Source organism: Protopterus annectens, chromosome 7.part0, assembly GCF_019279795.1.
Source record: "Protopterus annectens isolate FY-2018-M chromosome 7.part0, PAN1.0, whole genome shotgun sequence".
In the NCBI taxonomy this organism is placed as follows: domain Eukaryota; kingdom Metazoa; phylum Chordata; order Ceratodontiformes; family Protopteridae; genus Protopterus; species Protopterus annectens.
The window spans coordinates 430,559,719-430,577,578 of record NC_056739.1 but is presented as its reverse complement, the minus strand read 5'-3'; the positions used below and the strand labels follow the sequence as shown (position 1 = coordinate 430,577,578).

General features: G+C 40.0%; 1 protein-coding gene across 1 annotated transcript in view; it reads right to left on the bottom strand.

Moving 5' to 3' along the window:
• Positions 1-590: 590 nt before the first annotated feature.
• Positions 591-17,860, bottom strand: part of MPDU1 (mannose-P-dolichol utilization defect 1) — a 226,763-nt gene continuing 209,493 nt past the window's right edge. Inside the window, exon 7 of the mRNA XM_044077012.1 lies at positions 591-1,147. Coding sequence (XP_043932947.1) covers positions 1,025-1,147 — 123 coding nt within the window. The 3' untranslated portion in view covers positions 591-1,024. The remainder of the gene's footprint in view (positions 1,148-17,860) is intronic.

Sequence of the window (17,860 nt, the reverse complement as noted above, 5' to 3'; positions counted from 1 at the left end):
CTGGTCCCTGGTCACTCTAACCTCTGCCACAGTGACCCCAGACTCATTCCAAGTGCAGGCCACCAGTGGCAAGCACTAATAAACTTAATTTTTTTAATCCAGAATTCATAAATTACACCTGGATTCAAACACTGAACTGTTAACCTTATATTATACCACTGCAGTTCAGATGGTTTGCATATAATGCAAACAGTGTCACATCCATTTATTTCTGTAAAATGAAATAAAATACATTTTGCTTTTTGTAGCAAATCTTTTGTTCCAAGCACCTTCAATCACCCAGCTATTTCATTTTTTTTTTCAAAGTCCCAACACACATATCATCAAACAATAGTTTCACTTAAGAGGTACAAAGTGGGAGTAAATAAAATTAAAGTTAGTGCAATTAAAACCAGACATGCTGGGTAAATTCAGACTGGCCGTTACTGAGATGAACTGCATATGGATCACAAGACACAAATATAAAAACAAATATACACTGCACTGGTCAAAAATGACTCACATGATTAAATTTGCAATGTAATCATCATGTCACAGTACATCACAAATAAAATGCAATGCAAAATTTAAGTAAAACAAATATATGTATATTAAGATTTTCATAACAGGAAAGTTTTAATGGAATTTACCAGCAAAACAAATGGTGCTAAAAACATTTGGTCTCTTATCTCTTAAAGTGCTTTACTTGGTGGTAAAGGACAATTAAATTTGCATTTTGGTATTTCATACAAGATAAACTGGTGGTCATATTGCACCAAATAAACTATATGCATGACTACGTAGCTAAGGAGTTTCTCATTAAAAGGGAGAAGACACTGTTCCCACATACTCTAAATGGTGTAAAAGAAGGTGCCAAAAACTGAATGGACAACTGTTTTTCCTTAGAGCTGGCCTGTCAAGTGTAGTCCCATCCTGCAGTGTTCAGCACACTTGAATTTTACACACTCTTCATTATGTTTTTCTTTCTCTTCTGCATTCATTCCTGGGGAGTGCAAGGTACAGTACAGTACATTTTCTACCACAATTATTGTACTTTCTTGACACGAGGTGGCACAACATTCCAGTAGTACAGCAGCTGAGCTACGATTACTCCATTACATGTAGCAGACACGGTAAATGTAAGTGCCATTAGAGGATCACCAGTCTCCTGAAGGAACAAACAACACATTTGCAAATAAACATAACTAAAGGAAGGATCTTTACATGCACTCACAGACACATTATTCAATTTGCAACTTTGAACATTCTACATGTGTAAAAAGTCTGTGTCACTGGTATAACTATCTTTTCACTCAGCCTTAATTCTGAAAAGTTTTAATATAAATGGGATGCATTGTAACTTAGGCAAGCTTAATGTACCTGGCAGGGGAGAATACCGCAATCAAGAAGGTGGTTTCCCCAGGGTGAGGCTCTTCCACTGCACAGAAGAGTGATTCACTGTGAAAGTACACACTAATGTCAGCTGTAGCAACCACAACAACAACTGCCAGGTGTCAGACATGTGCTGTATCCTACATAACAACAGAGAATGCTGCAAATGATTTGCACTGCATTCTCTGACTTATGATGCGGCACCGCTATAATGCTTACCAAACTCTCCATCTATAAAAATATATCCTGTGACTAAATACAAAAAGGGATAGTTGACACTCCAAAACATATTTTAAAAAAGAAACAATTCTGCAGCATTCACACGTGCAAAAAATCTTTTCTGCTGAACTGCTGGCTGACTTAAGGCTCTGAACCACAAACTCCATTCAGTTTTCCACATTACATCAAAGGCAGATAATGGCATATCAGAATATCAAAATAACTGGCAAATGAAGAAAAATAAGTTATCAAGGCTATCTTGTCCATCTAACTGCAAAGCTACGTTTTATGCAGCTGCTGCAACATTCATTTTTACCTTACATTCTCTCAACTTCTCCAATCCCAACTCTTGACCATTTTCTATGTAGCTGCCATCCACTTCACACTGTGGAAGTGTTGGTGATGAACAGCACTTCATACGAAGCAACATCTCCTCAGTCCTCAATCTAGTCCTTTCACTTTTGTCCACAACCTCTACCTTCTCATCTGGGATTCCGTGGACTCAGATTGTATATTCCCTCAAATCCAAACTGCACATATTTAGGAATGTGAGTCTGTTCTTTTAATTCCAGCTACCCCAACCTTCTGAAAATATTTAATTTCTTCTGTGAGAATCACTCATTAAGAAAATATCTTTCCTCTAGTAAAAGGCTCCAGCACTATACATTATACTCCAGGGGAGCCTTCACAGAACTCAGCATAATGGAAAACTGATCTTGGATTCATGGAAGTTGTTCCTCCAGATACCTAGTTCATATCAGCTACAAGCCTGCTACACTTACACAAAGTAACTAGGATAAAGACCCCAATCACATGAAGATAACTCATAAGTATATGAGAAATGATTTGACTACAGTTCATGTTAGACTGTACATACAGAAGATTTCTACTCGGGCTAAACATTAAGGCCATGCTTCGGCACGTCAATAACTTGTGGATCATTTTTAACTAATTTGTGATACACCTGGCGGGTAGTAGAAGACAGCATGCAGCTTGACTACAGCTGACTGAGTACCTATATGCATACCTCAGAATATTAGTAGATGCAAATGAGGAATCCTCAGTAAACATTGCAAGTACGCAGTAAAGTTCTTATCCAATGTAAGTAGTGATTGTTGAACATATGAAACCTTCAAGAGAGGGATTTATATTTCCGGCTTACCCTGAGTTCAGAGTTTCATAAGAGCAGTCTTTGTAACTGAACTGCAACTTCAAACAGTGACATTTTGGGGGTGGGGATTGGGAGTACAGCTCTCTTCAATTAAACTCTGGATCTGGTAAATGTGACTAGTTTTCTTAACAGCACATAGAACAAACACTGAAACTCAAAAGATAAACTGAATCAGCAGAAAATGAAAAGAGTTAAGAAACATATTCAAAGTTCTGTAAATAAATAGTTGCCTCCTGCTTCCATCCAGCCCAGGCTCGGTATCTATTTACATAAAATATTTTACATAACACTTGTTTTTGTTACTACTCTGGTGTTGTAGTTTCTGTGGGAAAACTCAGCATCCACAATAACAAAGTATTTGCAGTATCTGTACGTGAACAAGCTCTTGGTTTGTAGCCACCATGAAAAAAGAACAGTTGTGCAAGTTCAACCTACCATATTGGTAGATATATATGAATGATCTTTGCTCCAGTAGCCTTAGCTATATGGGTTATATCCTGCCACGGATATAAAACCCGGCCAGCTTCCAAAGCTTCATTCAAAGCAGCAACATTTTTGGATGTTAGCTTAAAAGATGGCTTAGACAAGATTGAACAGGTTTGTAAAGACTCTTGGCATTTTTTAGGCAAATTGAGTGGAATTAAGTTTGCTCCTGAGTTGATTTTTGTAATCAATGATGTGCACAGTTCATTCTCGGTCATTCCACACATCAGGTGGGTCTTAAATGGTTTGAAAACCAGGTGGTTAAATGTACCCACCTAGAAAGTTGGAGGGTTGCTGCCATGACAACGTTAATGGAGTTAGTTTTGGAAAATCATTTTTTTATTGCATTTTGAAGGTCAGACTTTCAAGCAAATAACAGGAGTTGTGATGGGGGCTGCTTGTGCCCCCATGGTTGCAAACTATGTCATGGCTAAGTGAAAGACCAGTATATACTAAACTGTGACTATAAGGAATACTGGGTTATGGATACTCGTTTTTTTGGACGATGTATTTATATTGTGGAGAGATACCCATGATAAGTTGAATGAATATCTGGGATATATAAATAACAGTTGAATTTTTGACCTTTTCATCCCATTGTGATAAGAAGAGAATTAATTTCTTGGATATAGAAATCAGCAAGGACTTAGATAACAGTAGATTACATCTGATGTGTATCGTAAACCAACATTCTCTAATACCTATTCACATTTTCCAGCTGGCATCCAATACATCAAAAGAAATGTGTTGTACAAGGTCAACTTGTGAGATTAGCAAGAATTGTTTCTAAATTTGACACCTTTCAGCATGAATGTGAGGTCCTTATGAATATGTTTTTAAACAGGGGGGGTATCCCATTGAATTTTTGGATGAAATATCAAGACAGAGGTTGTTAACAAAAGGGAAAGTGGGTATTTCCAACCCATTTTGCCGTGTGGAGGTTTTATGGGAAGAGCAACTGAACAAGGTAATGTGATGCAGGACAAAAGAATGTTTGGTTATAACAACAATTATTAGGAAAAACTGATTTAAAGTAAATCAGAACATTTGTCAAAAAATGGGAGAAAAATGCATAGCTCTCTATAGAAAAGAAAAATCATTTAAAATTGGTTAGAATGGGGACAGAAGGGTGAACAACAGTGTTTAAGTTTGGGTATGAAAAAATATGGTTCTTGCACTGTGTTCCACCAGTATTGGTGGGAACGAGTTTGTGATTAGAAACATCACTTGTAAAACTGAAGGGCGTTACAACTGTAACAGCTCTAAGGTGGTTTATCTTGCTCAATACAAGCAATGTCCAGCCTTCCTTGTAGGGAAAAACTCCGGAAGGCTGAAGGAACGCATTTATGAGCATTGTTTAGACATTAAGAAACAAAAAAATCCACAAATGCCCTTTAGAGGCATTTAATGCATTATACTACACACACTTTTGTATTTTTGATTATTAACAGAATTAAAAAGGACATACAGGGTAGGGCTGTGGATGAACATTTAGATATATTTGAATTAAGATGGCAAATAAGATTAAATGCAACCCACTATCCTGGTCTAAACAAAGCACTTTCTACTAATTCTGTATTGAAATTAAAGCATATTAACTTTAAGTGATTTTTATTGGTTGAAATTGGTCATGTGTTTTATTTGGAGGAGTATTTTAATTCTTGTAATGTGTAATTATAAAGAGTTCCAATGAAGTTCCATTTAGGAATGAAAGCGCTAAACTTTCGGATTTTAGTAAAAGATGTGTGGATTTTGGACTTTAGTTGGCGTGTGTTTTTCGCTAAAATACAGTTCTTGTCGTGTTCAGTGTTTGTAGGTGGACAGGCTCTTGGTTTGTTGCCACCTTGAAAAAAAACAGTTGCGCAAGTTCACTCTACCATAACGGTAGATGTTTGAATGAAATAGTCTGTTTGGACACATTGTCCCTGCTTCTTACCCTCACAAAAAAATGAACAACTGATCCAAAGATGTGTAAGATTTAGTTTGGTCAAGAAAGTACCAGAGTTGCCTGTGGACATCCAAGGTATGGAGTATCCTTTCTCCCTCATTTTTAGGTTCAAGTAAGAAAATGAGGAGATGAACAGTTTGGCTTAAAGTAAACTCAGATACCACTTTAGGTATATAATGAGGATTAGTTCTCAAAGGAATCCTACCCCGATGGAAAATTAGATAGGGTTGACTCACCATAAGAGCTTGCAACTCAAATACCCTTCTTGCATAGGTGCATAGGTAACAGCAATCAGTAAAATTATCTTCCATGTTATGAGCCTCAAGCCAGCCAGATTAGCTGGTTCAAATGTAGCAAGTGCTAGCTTCTCTAACAAAAAGTAAGATTCTAAGGAGAGGCCATGGTTTTCTTGGAGGCCCTGTATGCGAAACCCCTTTCAAGAACATTCTGGCATGAGACTGCATTGAAAGAGGAGGATCCATGGGCAAATATGCTGAAATTGCCCATAAATTAAACTATTCAAACAAATAAGAAATGTGATAGGATAGTAACTTACACAAATATTGCAGAACTAGAGAACAACTAGCCCTAAATGGGTGCCAGTTATGTTGGTACCAACAAGAAAACCTTTTCACTTGTTACTATATATGGTTTTCTAGTAGCAGGCTGTCTTACCTCCATTAGTACCTGCTGCATTTCCTCAGTAAGCAGGTGCCTAAAAGGAATTAAGACCCTAGCATCCAGTCAGTCAACTGAAATTGATTGACACTGGGGTGTATCAAACACCCCAGTTCTGTGCGAGTCTGGCCATTTCCAAAAGATGGGAGAACCACTGCTGCCTGGGCCAGAACGGAGTCACCACAATGATCTTGGGGATTCATGTCCAAGGAAAAGAAAAGGAAACTTTTTCCAGGCCTACCTGCATGGAGTCCTTGAACAAAATCTTGCCAGTTGACTGTTCAGAGAGGAGGCAAAGATGTCTATCACTGGAAACTCCTCACAGATTGAGCAAATCTTGGAAGACCCCTAATCTAGTTTCCATTCACGAGGGTCTGTCCTGGTCAAGTTCAGCTTGTCTGCCACACAACTTTGCTCTGATGGAATGTAGGATGCCTGTAGAATGTGCTAAGCTAGATCCCAAGCTAACATGGCTGGTCTGCAAAGGGGGATATGATCTGGTTCCCCTTGCTAGTTGATGGCCAGCATGACACTAGTATTGTCTGTAACTACCTGAAGAGTTCCTGTGGACCAAAGACGGTTCAGAGTGTTGAGTGGCTTGATCAGGGCAAGAATCTCCTTGATATTTATGTGCTTGTCTCTCTCCTTGCTGTCCCACACCCCCTGCACTTTTATTCCTCCTGAAACTGCTCCCCAAGCAAATTCTGAACCGTATGTGGTGACTGACTGCTTTGGAACAGGGAAGGAGAAGAGTAAATCCGTATTTAAGGATATTTGTTGTCCCCACCAAAAGATTTCTCTTCTGACAAACCCCGGAAGTGTAATTTGAAAAGATAAAGAGCGTTGATGCCAGGACCAAAGGGATTTCAGATACTACTGTATTTTTCTCATGTGGAGTTTTGCCAAGGGTATCATGAGAATCACAGATGCCATGAGACAAAATTCTGATGTATTCTATCACACTGACAGAAGTTTGAGTGGAAAACTTTAAAAATAGATCTAGATAAAGATATACTTTTTTCCTGTGGGGGAAAATACTCTCTGAACTGAGGTGACATACCAGGAACACAATCCTGTGTGAAGGAGTCAAGACAGTCTTCTGAATGTTCTCTTTGGAATCTCAGCTATGCAAAAGATCTATCACCTGAGAGAGACTCCTGACACTTTGAAAAAGACTCTGCAAAGATAAGCAAGTTGTCTAAATATGGAAAATGTGGAGCCTCTGTAGCATATAATGAGCAACAAGCTAAACACTTTGAGAACACTCTTGGTGCAGTGGATAGTCAAAAGGGTAACACAGAGAACTAATAATGTGATCAGACACACAAAGCCTTAAGAAACGTCTTAAGTCTGGATGAATAGGGATGTGATAAGCCTAGTGTTGCCAGGAAACTTGAAAGAGGAAGAAGAGGTAATAGGTTGCGAAGTGACATAATTTTGAATTTGGGCACTATTACAAAAATGTTCAGGAAACAAAGATCCAGAACTGGTCTTCAAGCATTTTTTTTTTCTTTAGCTCTAGGAACATCCTTGAATAAAAACCCTTCCCTACCTGAGAAGGAGGAATTGGTTCTATCACTCCTTGGGACAGCAGATGATTAAGAACCAGTGGAATCAAGAAAATCTGATTGGGAGGATGAGGAATGACTCCTTGGAAAGGAAGACGTTCTGCCAACTGCCATCTGTAACCTTAATGAATGATTTTCAGAACCCATTTGTCAGTAACAATCTGTTGCAAAAAAAGAAAAATGGAGATTCAGACTTTCTGGAAGAAGAAAGGGGACAGGGTGGGAGGGGGTCACAAGGTCTCTTGAATAGTCAATCAGATTTGTTGGACTGTCCTTGGTTTTGGGAGGTTCAAGACTTTTTTTATAGACCCTCCTTGCCATTTCTTCTTAAACATCTGTTTACCTATATCTGTATTTTGTTGAGACAGATTATTCTTTTTTTTTTGCCAAAACTGGATGAGGGCATAGAAAAATTGCTTCCAGTACAAGTCCACTCACAGCCCTGGAAAAGTATTAATACAGTCATACACACATTGTAAACAATGAGCAAGTGACCTGTGCAACAAAAGAAACTAAACTATTTAAAGCAATTTTATTTTTTCTCACAGGAAGAAAATGCATGTAAACATCCCTCATCCTTTCAAAAGTTGTCAGAAGAAACTTTAACATATGAGCCTGACAATTCAAAATTCTGAAAATCAAAGTTGCAAAAGTATGTACTTTTCCCATATCTATCAATAATTGTCCAATCCTTATCAGAAAGAATAGGACTGGAATTAACTAAGTCTTAGCCGCAGTGGGTATCAAATAAAGCTATAGCTACTGGATCAGGTTTGGGAATAGTGAATAAAAATGTAAAAGACACAGGAAAGTACAGCTGTGTACACATACCATAAATGTAGATGGTCGAGTGTATTCACTGTTGCAGTAATTACATTTGGGTAACCTGCTGGCAGGTTGCCCTCAGTCAGCCTGAATTCCAAGGTCTTGGGTCCTGCGTCGGTTGCTGTCTCCTCTTCCATGACGTCAGGTCATCAGGGGTATAAAACAGGCAGCCGACGCCATTTTCTTTAGTTTTTCTTGCACCAGATGTCAGGTGCCCCCCAAATGGGTAGCAAAAATATATATAAGTTAAATATACATGCAACAATACAAACTTTACCTTCATCGACAAGCAAATACACCACAAAGGCTGTAGAAGATAGTGAAGGAAAGAGGAACTCCAGAATAAAAGGGGGATGGTGGGCGGGTAACCTGGACTGCAACAGTGAATACACTCTAACGTCTACATTTATGGTAAGTGTACACAACTGTACTATGTTCTTCATGTTTCACTGTTGCAGTCATTACTTTTGGGTAGAATCCCAAAGCTATGGATGGGTGGCTGGAGCTGCATTAGGGGGGCTATAAGGCCCTGCAGAACTGCAGTGGCAAAGCCTGCCCTGGATTTAGTGTAGAGAGGCAAATGATAATGCTTTATAAAAGTGTGAACAGAACTCTCAAGTAGCAGCCTCTAGAATGTCATAGGTTGGTACCCCTCTGAGAAAAGCTGCTGATGTAGCTGCAGCCCTAGTGGAATGAGACCTAATGCCCTTGGGCACCGGTTTGCCATGGTGTAAGTAGCAGAAACGAATGCAGTGGCTTATCCACTTTGAAATAGTCTGCTTTGAAATAGTCTTTCCCTCTGATCCTGCAGCAAATGTCACTAGTAACTGCTCAGTTTTTTCTTAGAGCTTTAGTCCTGCTCAAGCAGAATCTTAGTTGTCTGTGTACGTCCAAGGAATGCAGAATCCGCCCCCCCCCCCCCTGTTCTGCAGATTTGGATAAAAAATTGGCAAATTAATAGTTTGGTTAAGAGCCACACTGGAAACCACCTTGGATATAAATGAAGGATTGGTCTTGAGGGACACCCTGTCTGGGTAAAATATGATAAAAGGCTCCACAGCCATGAGGGCCTGTAGCTCTGAGACCCTTCTTGCTGAAGTAATTGCCAGGAGCAGAGCTGTTTTCCATGATAAGAACTTTAGATCTGCAGTAGCAGCTGGTTCAAATGGAGGCAGGGTGAGCTTTTCCAACACATAATTGAGGTTCCATGCAGGAATTGGTGATCTTCTGGGAGGCCTTAAATTTCTGGCCCCTCTAAGATACTCCTTTAGTAAAGGATGAGAAAAGATCGGTAGCTCTGTGTTGTAATGAGCTGAGATGGCAGAGGCATGGATTTTTATTGATGAAAAAGATAGGCCTTTGTCAAGCATCTCAGTCAAGTATTGTAAAATCTGAGGAATATTGGGCTCTGCTGTGTCAGTTCCTTGTGCTTGGCTCCAAGCACAGAATCTCTTCCATTTATCAGCATATGATTTTCTAGTACTAGGCCTTCTGGCTTCCAAAATGACATCCATCACAGCTTTACTGAGAGGTGTTGTTTGAATAACTACATGATCAGCCATGCTGCCAGGTTCAGTGTTTGGAGCTGATTGTGCAGGATCTGAATGTTTTGCTGGGACAGTAAGTGAGGTATCTGAGGCAAGTACCAAGCTGAGAATTGAGACATATTCCTTAGGATTGGGTACCAGTATTGGAGGGGCCAGTCCGGGGCAATTAGTATCATCTTTGGTTTTTCTTGTCTGACTTTTAGTAGGACCTTGGGAAGAAGAGGCAGAGGAGGAAAGGCGTAAACGGATAGGTTTTTCCAACTGAAGGATAGGGCATCCACTTTCCATGTTTGTGTGTGATAAGTCCTTGTGCAGAATTTTTCCAGTTGATAATTCCTAGGGGAGACAAATAGGTCTATGTCTGGGCTCCCCCATTTCTTTGTTATCATGCTGAAGACTTGTGGATCTAGTTTCCACTCGTGAGGGTTCATAAGGTTTCTGCTTAAAATGTCTGCCAGGGTATTTTGCTTTCCTGGCAGGAATTGAGCTTGAAGATGTACTTGGTAAGTCAAGGCCGTGTCCCACAGTGCCATGGCTAGTCTGCAAAGGGGGTATGAGTGCATGCCCCCCTGCTTGTTTATGTACCACATAACCGTGGTGTTGTCCGTCTTTATCAGTAGTTGTCCTGGATGAAGTAAGCCCTTAAAGGCTTTCAGGGCATTTTGAACAGCTAACATCTCTTTTTGGTTGATATGCAGATGTATTTGTTTTGGGGTCCATATGTCCTGAATGCATCTTCCTGACAGGTGGGCCCCACATGCATAATCTGATGCGTCTGTTGTTAAGGTTTGGTTGGCAGGGGGTAGAGAGAAGGACCGTCCCATGTTTTGGTGACATGCCTTTGCCCACCATAGAAACTCCTGTTGTAGGCAGGGGATGAGAGGAATCATTGTTTCCAGACTGTGACAATGTTGACTCCATAAACGTTTTAGGTACCACTGTAGTTTCCTCATATGCAGTCTTGCACATGGAATCAGTAGAATGCAGGATGCCATGAACCCCAAAGCCGGCAGAGTTTGTCTTGCAGATAACCGGGTTTTTGTTACCATCAGTTTGAAGTAAGTAGGCAGTTGCCTTTGTTTGTCTGGCGTGAGGAAAGCCATCTGGACAGTTGTATTCAAGCTTGCACCCAGGAATGTTATCTTTTGAGAGGGTACCAGTTGTGATTTATTTTCGTTTATTGTGTACCCTAAGCATGTTAGAAGCCTTTTCACAAATGCCAGATGCTAAAGAAGAATGTCCTTGTTCTCTGCTTGAATGAGACAGTCGTCCAAGTAAGGATAGATTTGTATACTTCTTTGTCTGCAAAATGCAATTACTGGTGCCAGGCACTTTGTAACGACCCTGGGCGCAGTAGATAAGCCAAAGGGCAGTGCAAAGAATTGGTAATGCATACAGCCAGCCTTGAAATGGAGGTATCTTCTGCACAATTCCCTTACTGGGATATGCAGGTATGCCACTTTTAAGCCTAATGTCGCCAGCCCAGCGTTCTTGCCCAGCAAGGGCAGAAGCTGCTGCAAAGTTAGCATTTTGAATTTTGGAATGCCCAGGTATGTGTTCATAATTGATAAATCCAGTATTGGGCACCAGGCCTTGTTTTTTCTGGGTACCAAGAACAGTCTTGAATAAAACCCTTGTCCTTTTTCCTGTTCTGGTACTGGCTGAATAGCCCACATATCCATGAGGGACATAACTTGTTTCTGTGCCTCTGCCCATTGATTTTTTGGCAGATCTGGCCAACCGTTTGCAATTGGCAGAGTGTTGAAGTGGAATCTGTATCCCTGAGATACTGTGTTTAACACCCACTTGTCCTGGGTTATTAACTGCCAATTTTGAGCATAAAGTGCTAATTTTTCCCCTAAGGGTGCTGCCAAAAGGTAAATGCTTGGTGATGACATAGGGAAGTCATTGAGACTGTTTACTGTAGGGTTGCGCTTTATTTCCTCCAGATTTGGAGGTAGAGGCACCCCATTGCTTTGACCTGTAAGAATCCTGTGACTGGTATCTAGAACCTTTACGGCGCCTGGATTTGCCCAGTTGAGCTCTGTCGGACACAGGAAAGGACCAATTTTTTTGTAGGCCAGTGTCTACTGAATCTTGGTGGCTGCACTTGTAAGAAGTCTTTTACAGTTTGCATAGACTTAGCTTTGTCTTTCATTTTCTTTAAAACCTCTTCTGCCTTAATACCAAACAGATACCATGCTGTAAAGGTACATCCAGCAATTTAGCTTTAACATGATCAGGCAAATTTTGCTCTTTTAGCCAGGCATGCCTCCTAATCACAGATCCAGTAACTGTGGCCCTGCAGGAGGCCTCTAAGGAATCAAAACCACATTGCAAAGTATGCTTTCCAACTTGTTCTGCTGCATGCAATAATTCCTGCAATTCTTTATTTTCTGCATATTCAGAAATCAACATAATTTTCTGTTTCAGTAATCCCATAACATGTTGTTGATACTTCGAGCATATGAAACTGGCAGTTTAAGGCCCTGACTGCCAATTTTGCAGATGTATAAACCTTCTTTCCCCATCTATCCAGTGCCCTGGAATCTCTGTCAGAGGGGGTAGGATTTTTTGCTGTTGAGGCCTTAACACCTTTTGGACCCTGTGAAATAGTTTCAGGGTCAGCAGCAGGGTTTCTAAATAAAAATTTGTGTGAGTCAGGAACCCTGTAATATCTGTCTGGCTTGCTAGGAGCCGGAGGTAAGGAGTCTGGAGTCAAGCTTGACTCCGAAAACACATCATCCACAATGTCTAAAACAGGAGGTATGGCTAAAGGCCTATGCTGAGGGAGAAAAAGGAAATCCCTGAGCCTCTTTTTTGATTCTGAGAAATCTTGACTCTCCTAGTGAAAATGCTCCCTTAAAGTATGCAAGGTTTCTCCAAAGGAATAATCTTCAGGTGGAGATGCAGATGGGATAGATTCATCTGCATCAGAATCCTCACAGGGTGGTATAGATAATTCCTGATCAGAAGAGGAATCAGAAGAAATAGAAACCTGTTCTGAAAATTCATAATCAGTGTCTTGCCTAGGCTTCTTATCAGGAGGGGGTTGGAAACCCCTGATCAAGGTAATTAGGTCTTCAGCCATTTTGATCATCTGCTTTTTGGGCATAGAGGCCTGTGCACGTGGCTCATGCGTCATTTTTTTAGCTTTAGAAGTTGCTTTTGTCTTTGATTTTGAAGCTGGCGTCAGTTTTATATAAAAATGCTGTGGCCTGAATACACCCTCAGAAGCCGGTGCCGGCTCAGCGGCTCCGGACCCATCCAAGGGAGAGACATCCGCAGGTACAATACTTTGAGAATTTCGCTGCGTGCCAGACTCCACATGGGTCTTGGTAGGGGCCTGAGACTCAAATGTAGCGGGTATTAGGGGCTGCGAAAGCACTTCACTGAGTACCGGTGAACGGGCGACTGGCTTAGGAAAAGCTTTGTCGTCGGTTTTGGACCTCGACGGTCTGTCTCTGTCCTTTTCTTTGCGTTTTTTGTGTACTCCGGTAGTCGGATTGCTATCTGACGACATTTCAGGATAGTTAAATCTGTTTCCAAAATATTTTGAGGCAAAGATATACCAATGCTTAATAGTGTGTTGGTTACATCTAGCACAAAACTGACAGCTAAGCATGTTATGATCGGGGCCTAGGCAAGGAATACAGTATAAATGGAAATCCTTATGAGGTATTTGCTTCCCATAAGTAATGCAGTTATTAACTTTTACTGACATCGGTATGGAGAAAGAAAAAAGTTTCCCCAACGGGGTACTTACCTTTAGTGAAGACTTCGGTTCTGAAACTCGAATTTGAAAAGGAGTTGGCCGACCGGCACTTGTGAACTGCTTCTGCTTCGGGCACCGCGTGGCAAGAAAGACTAAAGAAAATGGCGTTGGCTGCCTGTTTTATACCCTAACGACCTGACGTCATGGAAGAGGAGACAGCAACCAACGCAGGACCCAAGACTTTGGAATTCAGGCCGACTGAGGGCAACCTGCCAGCAGATTACCCAAATGTAATGACTGCAACAGTGAAACACGAAGAACATCTTTATACAACCTATTTGCCTTTTTATGGGCAGCTGGCTGACTATCAGGAAAATTGCAGGCAGTAACACACATCCTCTAAAGCAGACAGAACAAGAGGAATGGGTGTAGGTTCTGGAAAATTCTTCTGTAACAACTCATACTATTTTCTGAGGGACTGAGAAACCTCAGTGTTCTAATTAAAACAGAAACTGAGCTCTCCTCTGAGTCTGAATCACAAATCAGAGGCAAATAAAATGTATCCATCCCTGCACCTTCCTGTTCATATTCAGAATCCTGAATCTTCCTATTCAGATTCAGAATCCTGAACCTCTTCATTAAAAAAGGAATCCACTCTATTTTACCAAAACTACTTTGCAAGAAGGCTCAGTAGCCTGAATTAAACCCTGAGCCAGATCCAGTAAACTACTCCAATCCAAAGAAAACTGATGAGGAGTTACATGCTTGGTTTTCTGTTTATTTCTGATAGAAAAATGGGGCAAACCATGTTACTAATGGCAGCATCAACTTCCCCAGGGATGGGCACAGCATTCTGACACAAGAAAACCTTCCTTGTTCCCTCTCCCAGGACCGACAATAGTGGCTCTCCCTTGCCCACTGAAGGGATCCAACAGCACCAGAGGACATAAAACACAACACTCCTAACTTTAAAGTAACTTTCCTGAAGAGGAATGCAAAACTAAGAAAATGGAAATTTTTTTCTCCAAAAGAAACTTGTTTGCCAGGAAAACAAAAGCTGACTGTCAGTCCTTAACTCATACACTCCAATGGAGCTCTGGAAGTTTGCACTATAACTTCCAATGAGCGAAGCCTAAGCCTTTTGACAGAATCAAAATATGTCCTCACATTTCAAACAAATGTTCACATCTCTGAAACCACAGGGATTATGAAAGAAGTATGAATGGCAAATTCTTCAGCACAAATTATTTTTATAGTGGTAGTATTCTTTAAGTTCTCGGTCTTAAACTGAATTTTATAAGCCATAGTAAACACAGTAATTATTACATTTGTAATATTTTGCAAAAAAATTTACAATTTCAAAGCAACCACTCAAGTTACGCACATACGATCAGCAGCATTTTATTCATCTAGCTGAGAGCTTTCATATGAGGCTAAGGAGTTCTGTCTGTTTTACTTGGTTGTCGAGATAGTTAGAAACGTGAAAATTATATCTGTATAAATTAATGTCATAAAAACAATAGTTAATATCTATTTATTTTCAGTAGACAGAGGTCAAATATTAATACAGTTGAGTTTGCCACTGTGTAAGCTTTAAGATTAAATATTTTAAAACTTTGTACATAGCATAGTTTTGGAATTATTGATATAAATATGAACAAACAATATTTGATGCCTAGAGGCATCAGTAGGAGTTAACTGCAGATGCACCTGGAGATGTTACTCGGATGTAATGAGTTAAAAGCCTCAGAGAAGCACACTCTGTGATGGTAGTAAAGCTATCAAGGACTTTGCCACAAAACTTTTCTTTTAGTCAGCTCAGCTTGCGCTACCTTGGCACATGGAAGGTGCCCTGAAGCTTTGGAAGCTGGCAGGCTATTATATACTTGGCAGGATATAATCCACATAGCTAAGTCTACTGCAGCAATGATCAACATGATTAAAACAGGAGAGTACCCAAAATACTGACATAATACTACAATGTTTTAGTCCATTGTGCTGTGTGGTGCTGAGTCGGTTGCACCGTCTCAAATAACCCCACAGATGATTCTTCAAGTAACTGTAATTCTGTTTTTATTAATAGTAATAACCATGTTTAACCTATGAAATTTATTCTTATTAATTAAATCATTAAGTACTAGGGTGGATTGTTGTGTTAGAAAGTCCTACTAAGCCCTATTTCTATATAGAGTGCAAAAATAATCTGTGCATTGGGACTGGCAAGGACAACAAAAACGCAATAGTATATTAGAGGAATAGTCAAAGAGAATATGAATCTGAGGAAAGCAATGCTAATCTGAAGCCTAATGCTGCAGGCAAATAAGTGACACCACAGAACTTTTATCCCTGAACAGGTGTTGGTAACTACAGATTCTACAATTAGAAGTCTAAAGAATAAGGTCTAAAGAATTAATTGAAGTAAAGTTACTGTCTAGGTGGCGGTGAAATAGCAGACACTAGGAAAGTTATTATTAAGAATAAAACTTCTTTTCACCAACACTCCCCCCGCATGTCTGTGAAGACCACCTTATACTCGACCTGCTCATATGAGTAGTGAGTTAAGGCATCTCTGTACGAGGAAGCGAGTGGTATATATTTATGCTTGTGACAAAACCTTATTTTTTGGTAAGGATCTTTCCCATGTTGGGCACAGAGAGTAACAAGGTGATATTTTACCAACAAACCATAAATGTTTTTTAGAACTTTCCCTAATACACTAGGGCCTAATGTGTAGAAACCAATTATGCTTCAATTTTTCCCTGTCTAATGGTAGAAAACAAAACAGGAAAATTTTATAACATTACCGTTAAGGCTCATGTCAATGAATAACATGCACTTGTGATCAAAGAAAAGTACTATAGCCAAATTAAGTCTCCACTGCCTTTAGCAGTACTTCAAGGCTCCCATAACTACACAGATAGAATGGCTGCACTGCACCCCCAGGAAGAGCAGTCAGACAACAGAAATAACATTAGTACTGGCAGTGGCCAATCATCACTATATACTGTCAGATTCTGTAGAAGCCCCAGGGTTAACTTTTGATGATGGTCAAAAATGCTAAGTGAACTACGTGAATAGTTCAGGGCTGGGACTGTTCTCCTAGCTGGAGATTTTAACTCCTCAGGGATATATTGGAAAACTAGCCATGAGGTTGCTATTCTAACTGGTGATTGAGCTCCCCAGGGATTTGTTGGGAAACTATTTGCTCTCCAAGCACCAAGAACAAACTTCTTTTGAATGACACACTGAGAGCTGGCTATAGGCATCAATAAGTAGCCCCACCAACCACAGAAACAAAACTGGGTATTGCTTGAGTTGAGAAACAGAGAGAATTTGATTAATTAGAAGGCTGCAGTGTGTCAGAACATCTTTATGTTACTTGGGAAATGCAAATGAGTAATAATCATACCGGTCTGCTGACAAATCATTACAAACATTTTTGAGAAGTTAACTATATAAAATATTAATGATGAACTGCAGTACTGAGACTGCAAACAAGATTTATACATACAAGATGCATCTTTATCTTGGGATATGTTTTACTTAAAAATGGAACAAATAATTGCCGATTGGGTTCATAGGTAAGTACTCGGCTATCTGCCCGAGGGCATCTATAAGCCTAGCCAGAATGTGTTGGCTTTTGCCACCCCCTTAGATTAGTTCCCTGTGCCTCTTCATGCTGATAAAATTAGAGTTTGGCAAAGTATAGCTCAGGTGTTAACAGTACTGTTTTTAAAATGTAGTTAAAAAGAAACATCACTACTGGGTATTTATTTTAACAAATTTCCCTCAAGTAAATATAGTGAAAGATACAAGAAAGTGAGACATCTTAGAAGAGCACATGTTTGGCCAAAGCAACTATGAAATAAAGTTAGCTCATTATATCCAAAAATAAAGCCATTTGCTACAACCAATATGAGTGGGGTACAGAAACACCTTACATTAAAGGTTGGTAAGTGACAAGAAAAATACTAAACTGTCATTTGGCAGTTTCCTTTTTGGATCCTGGATCTATGCTATGGGCTACTATGTCAATGCAAACAAAGGCTGACAGTACTTCATGCCCACTGGCTATTGAAGAAACAACTTTATTGGCACTGGGTAAAATAAGGCCTAGTTCAGCAGAGAGGCCTGATGGATTAAATGGGTATTTTATCAACAAAGTTAAAAACATGGTTCTGTCTAACATATCCTTTTCTGAAATATTTACATGCCTGTCATGTCCCTAAGGCATGGCACGACACAACTGTTTTTCTTTCCAAGGTCAGTACTTCAGGTAGTATGGACAGTTTTAGGCCCATAAGCCTTACATACATTCGAGAGAATTACTGTAAG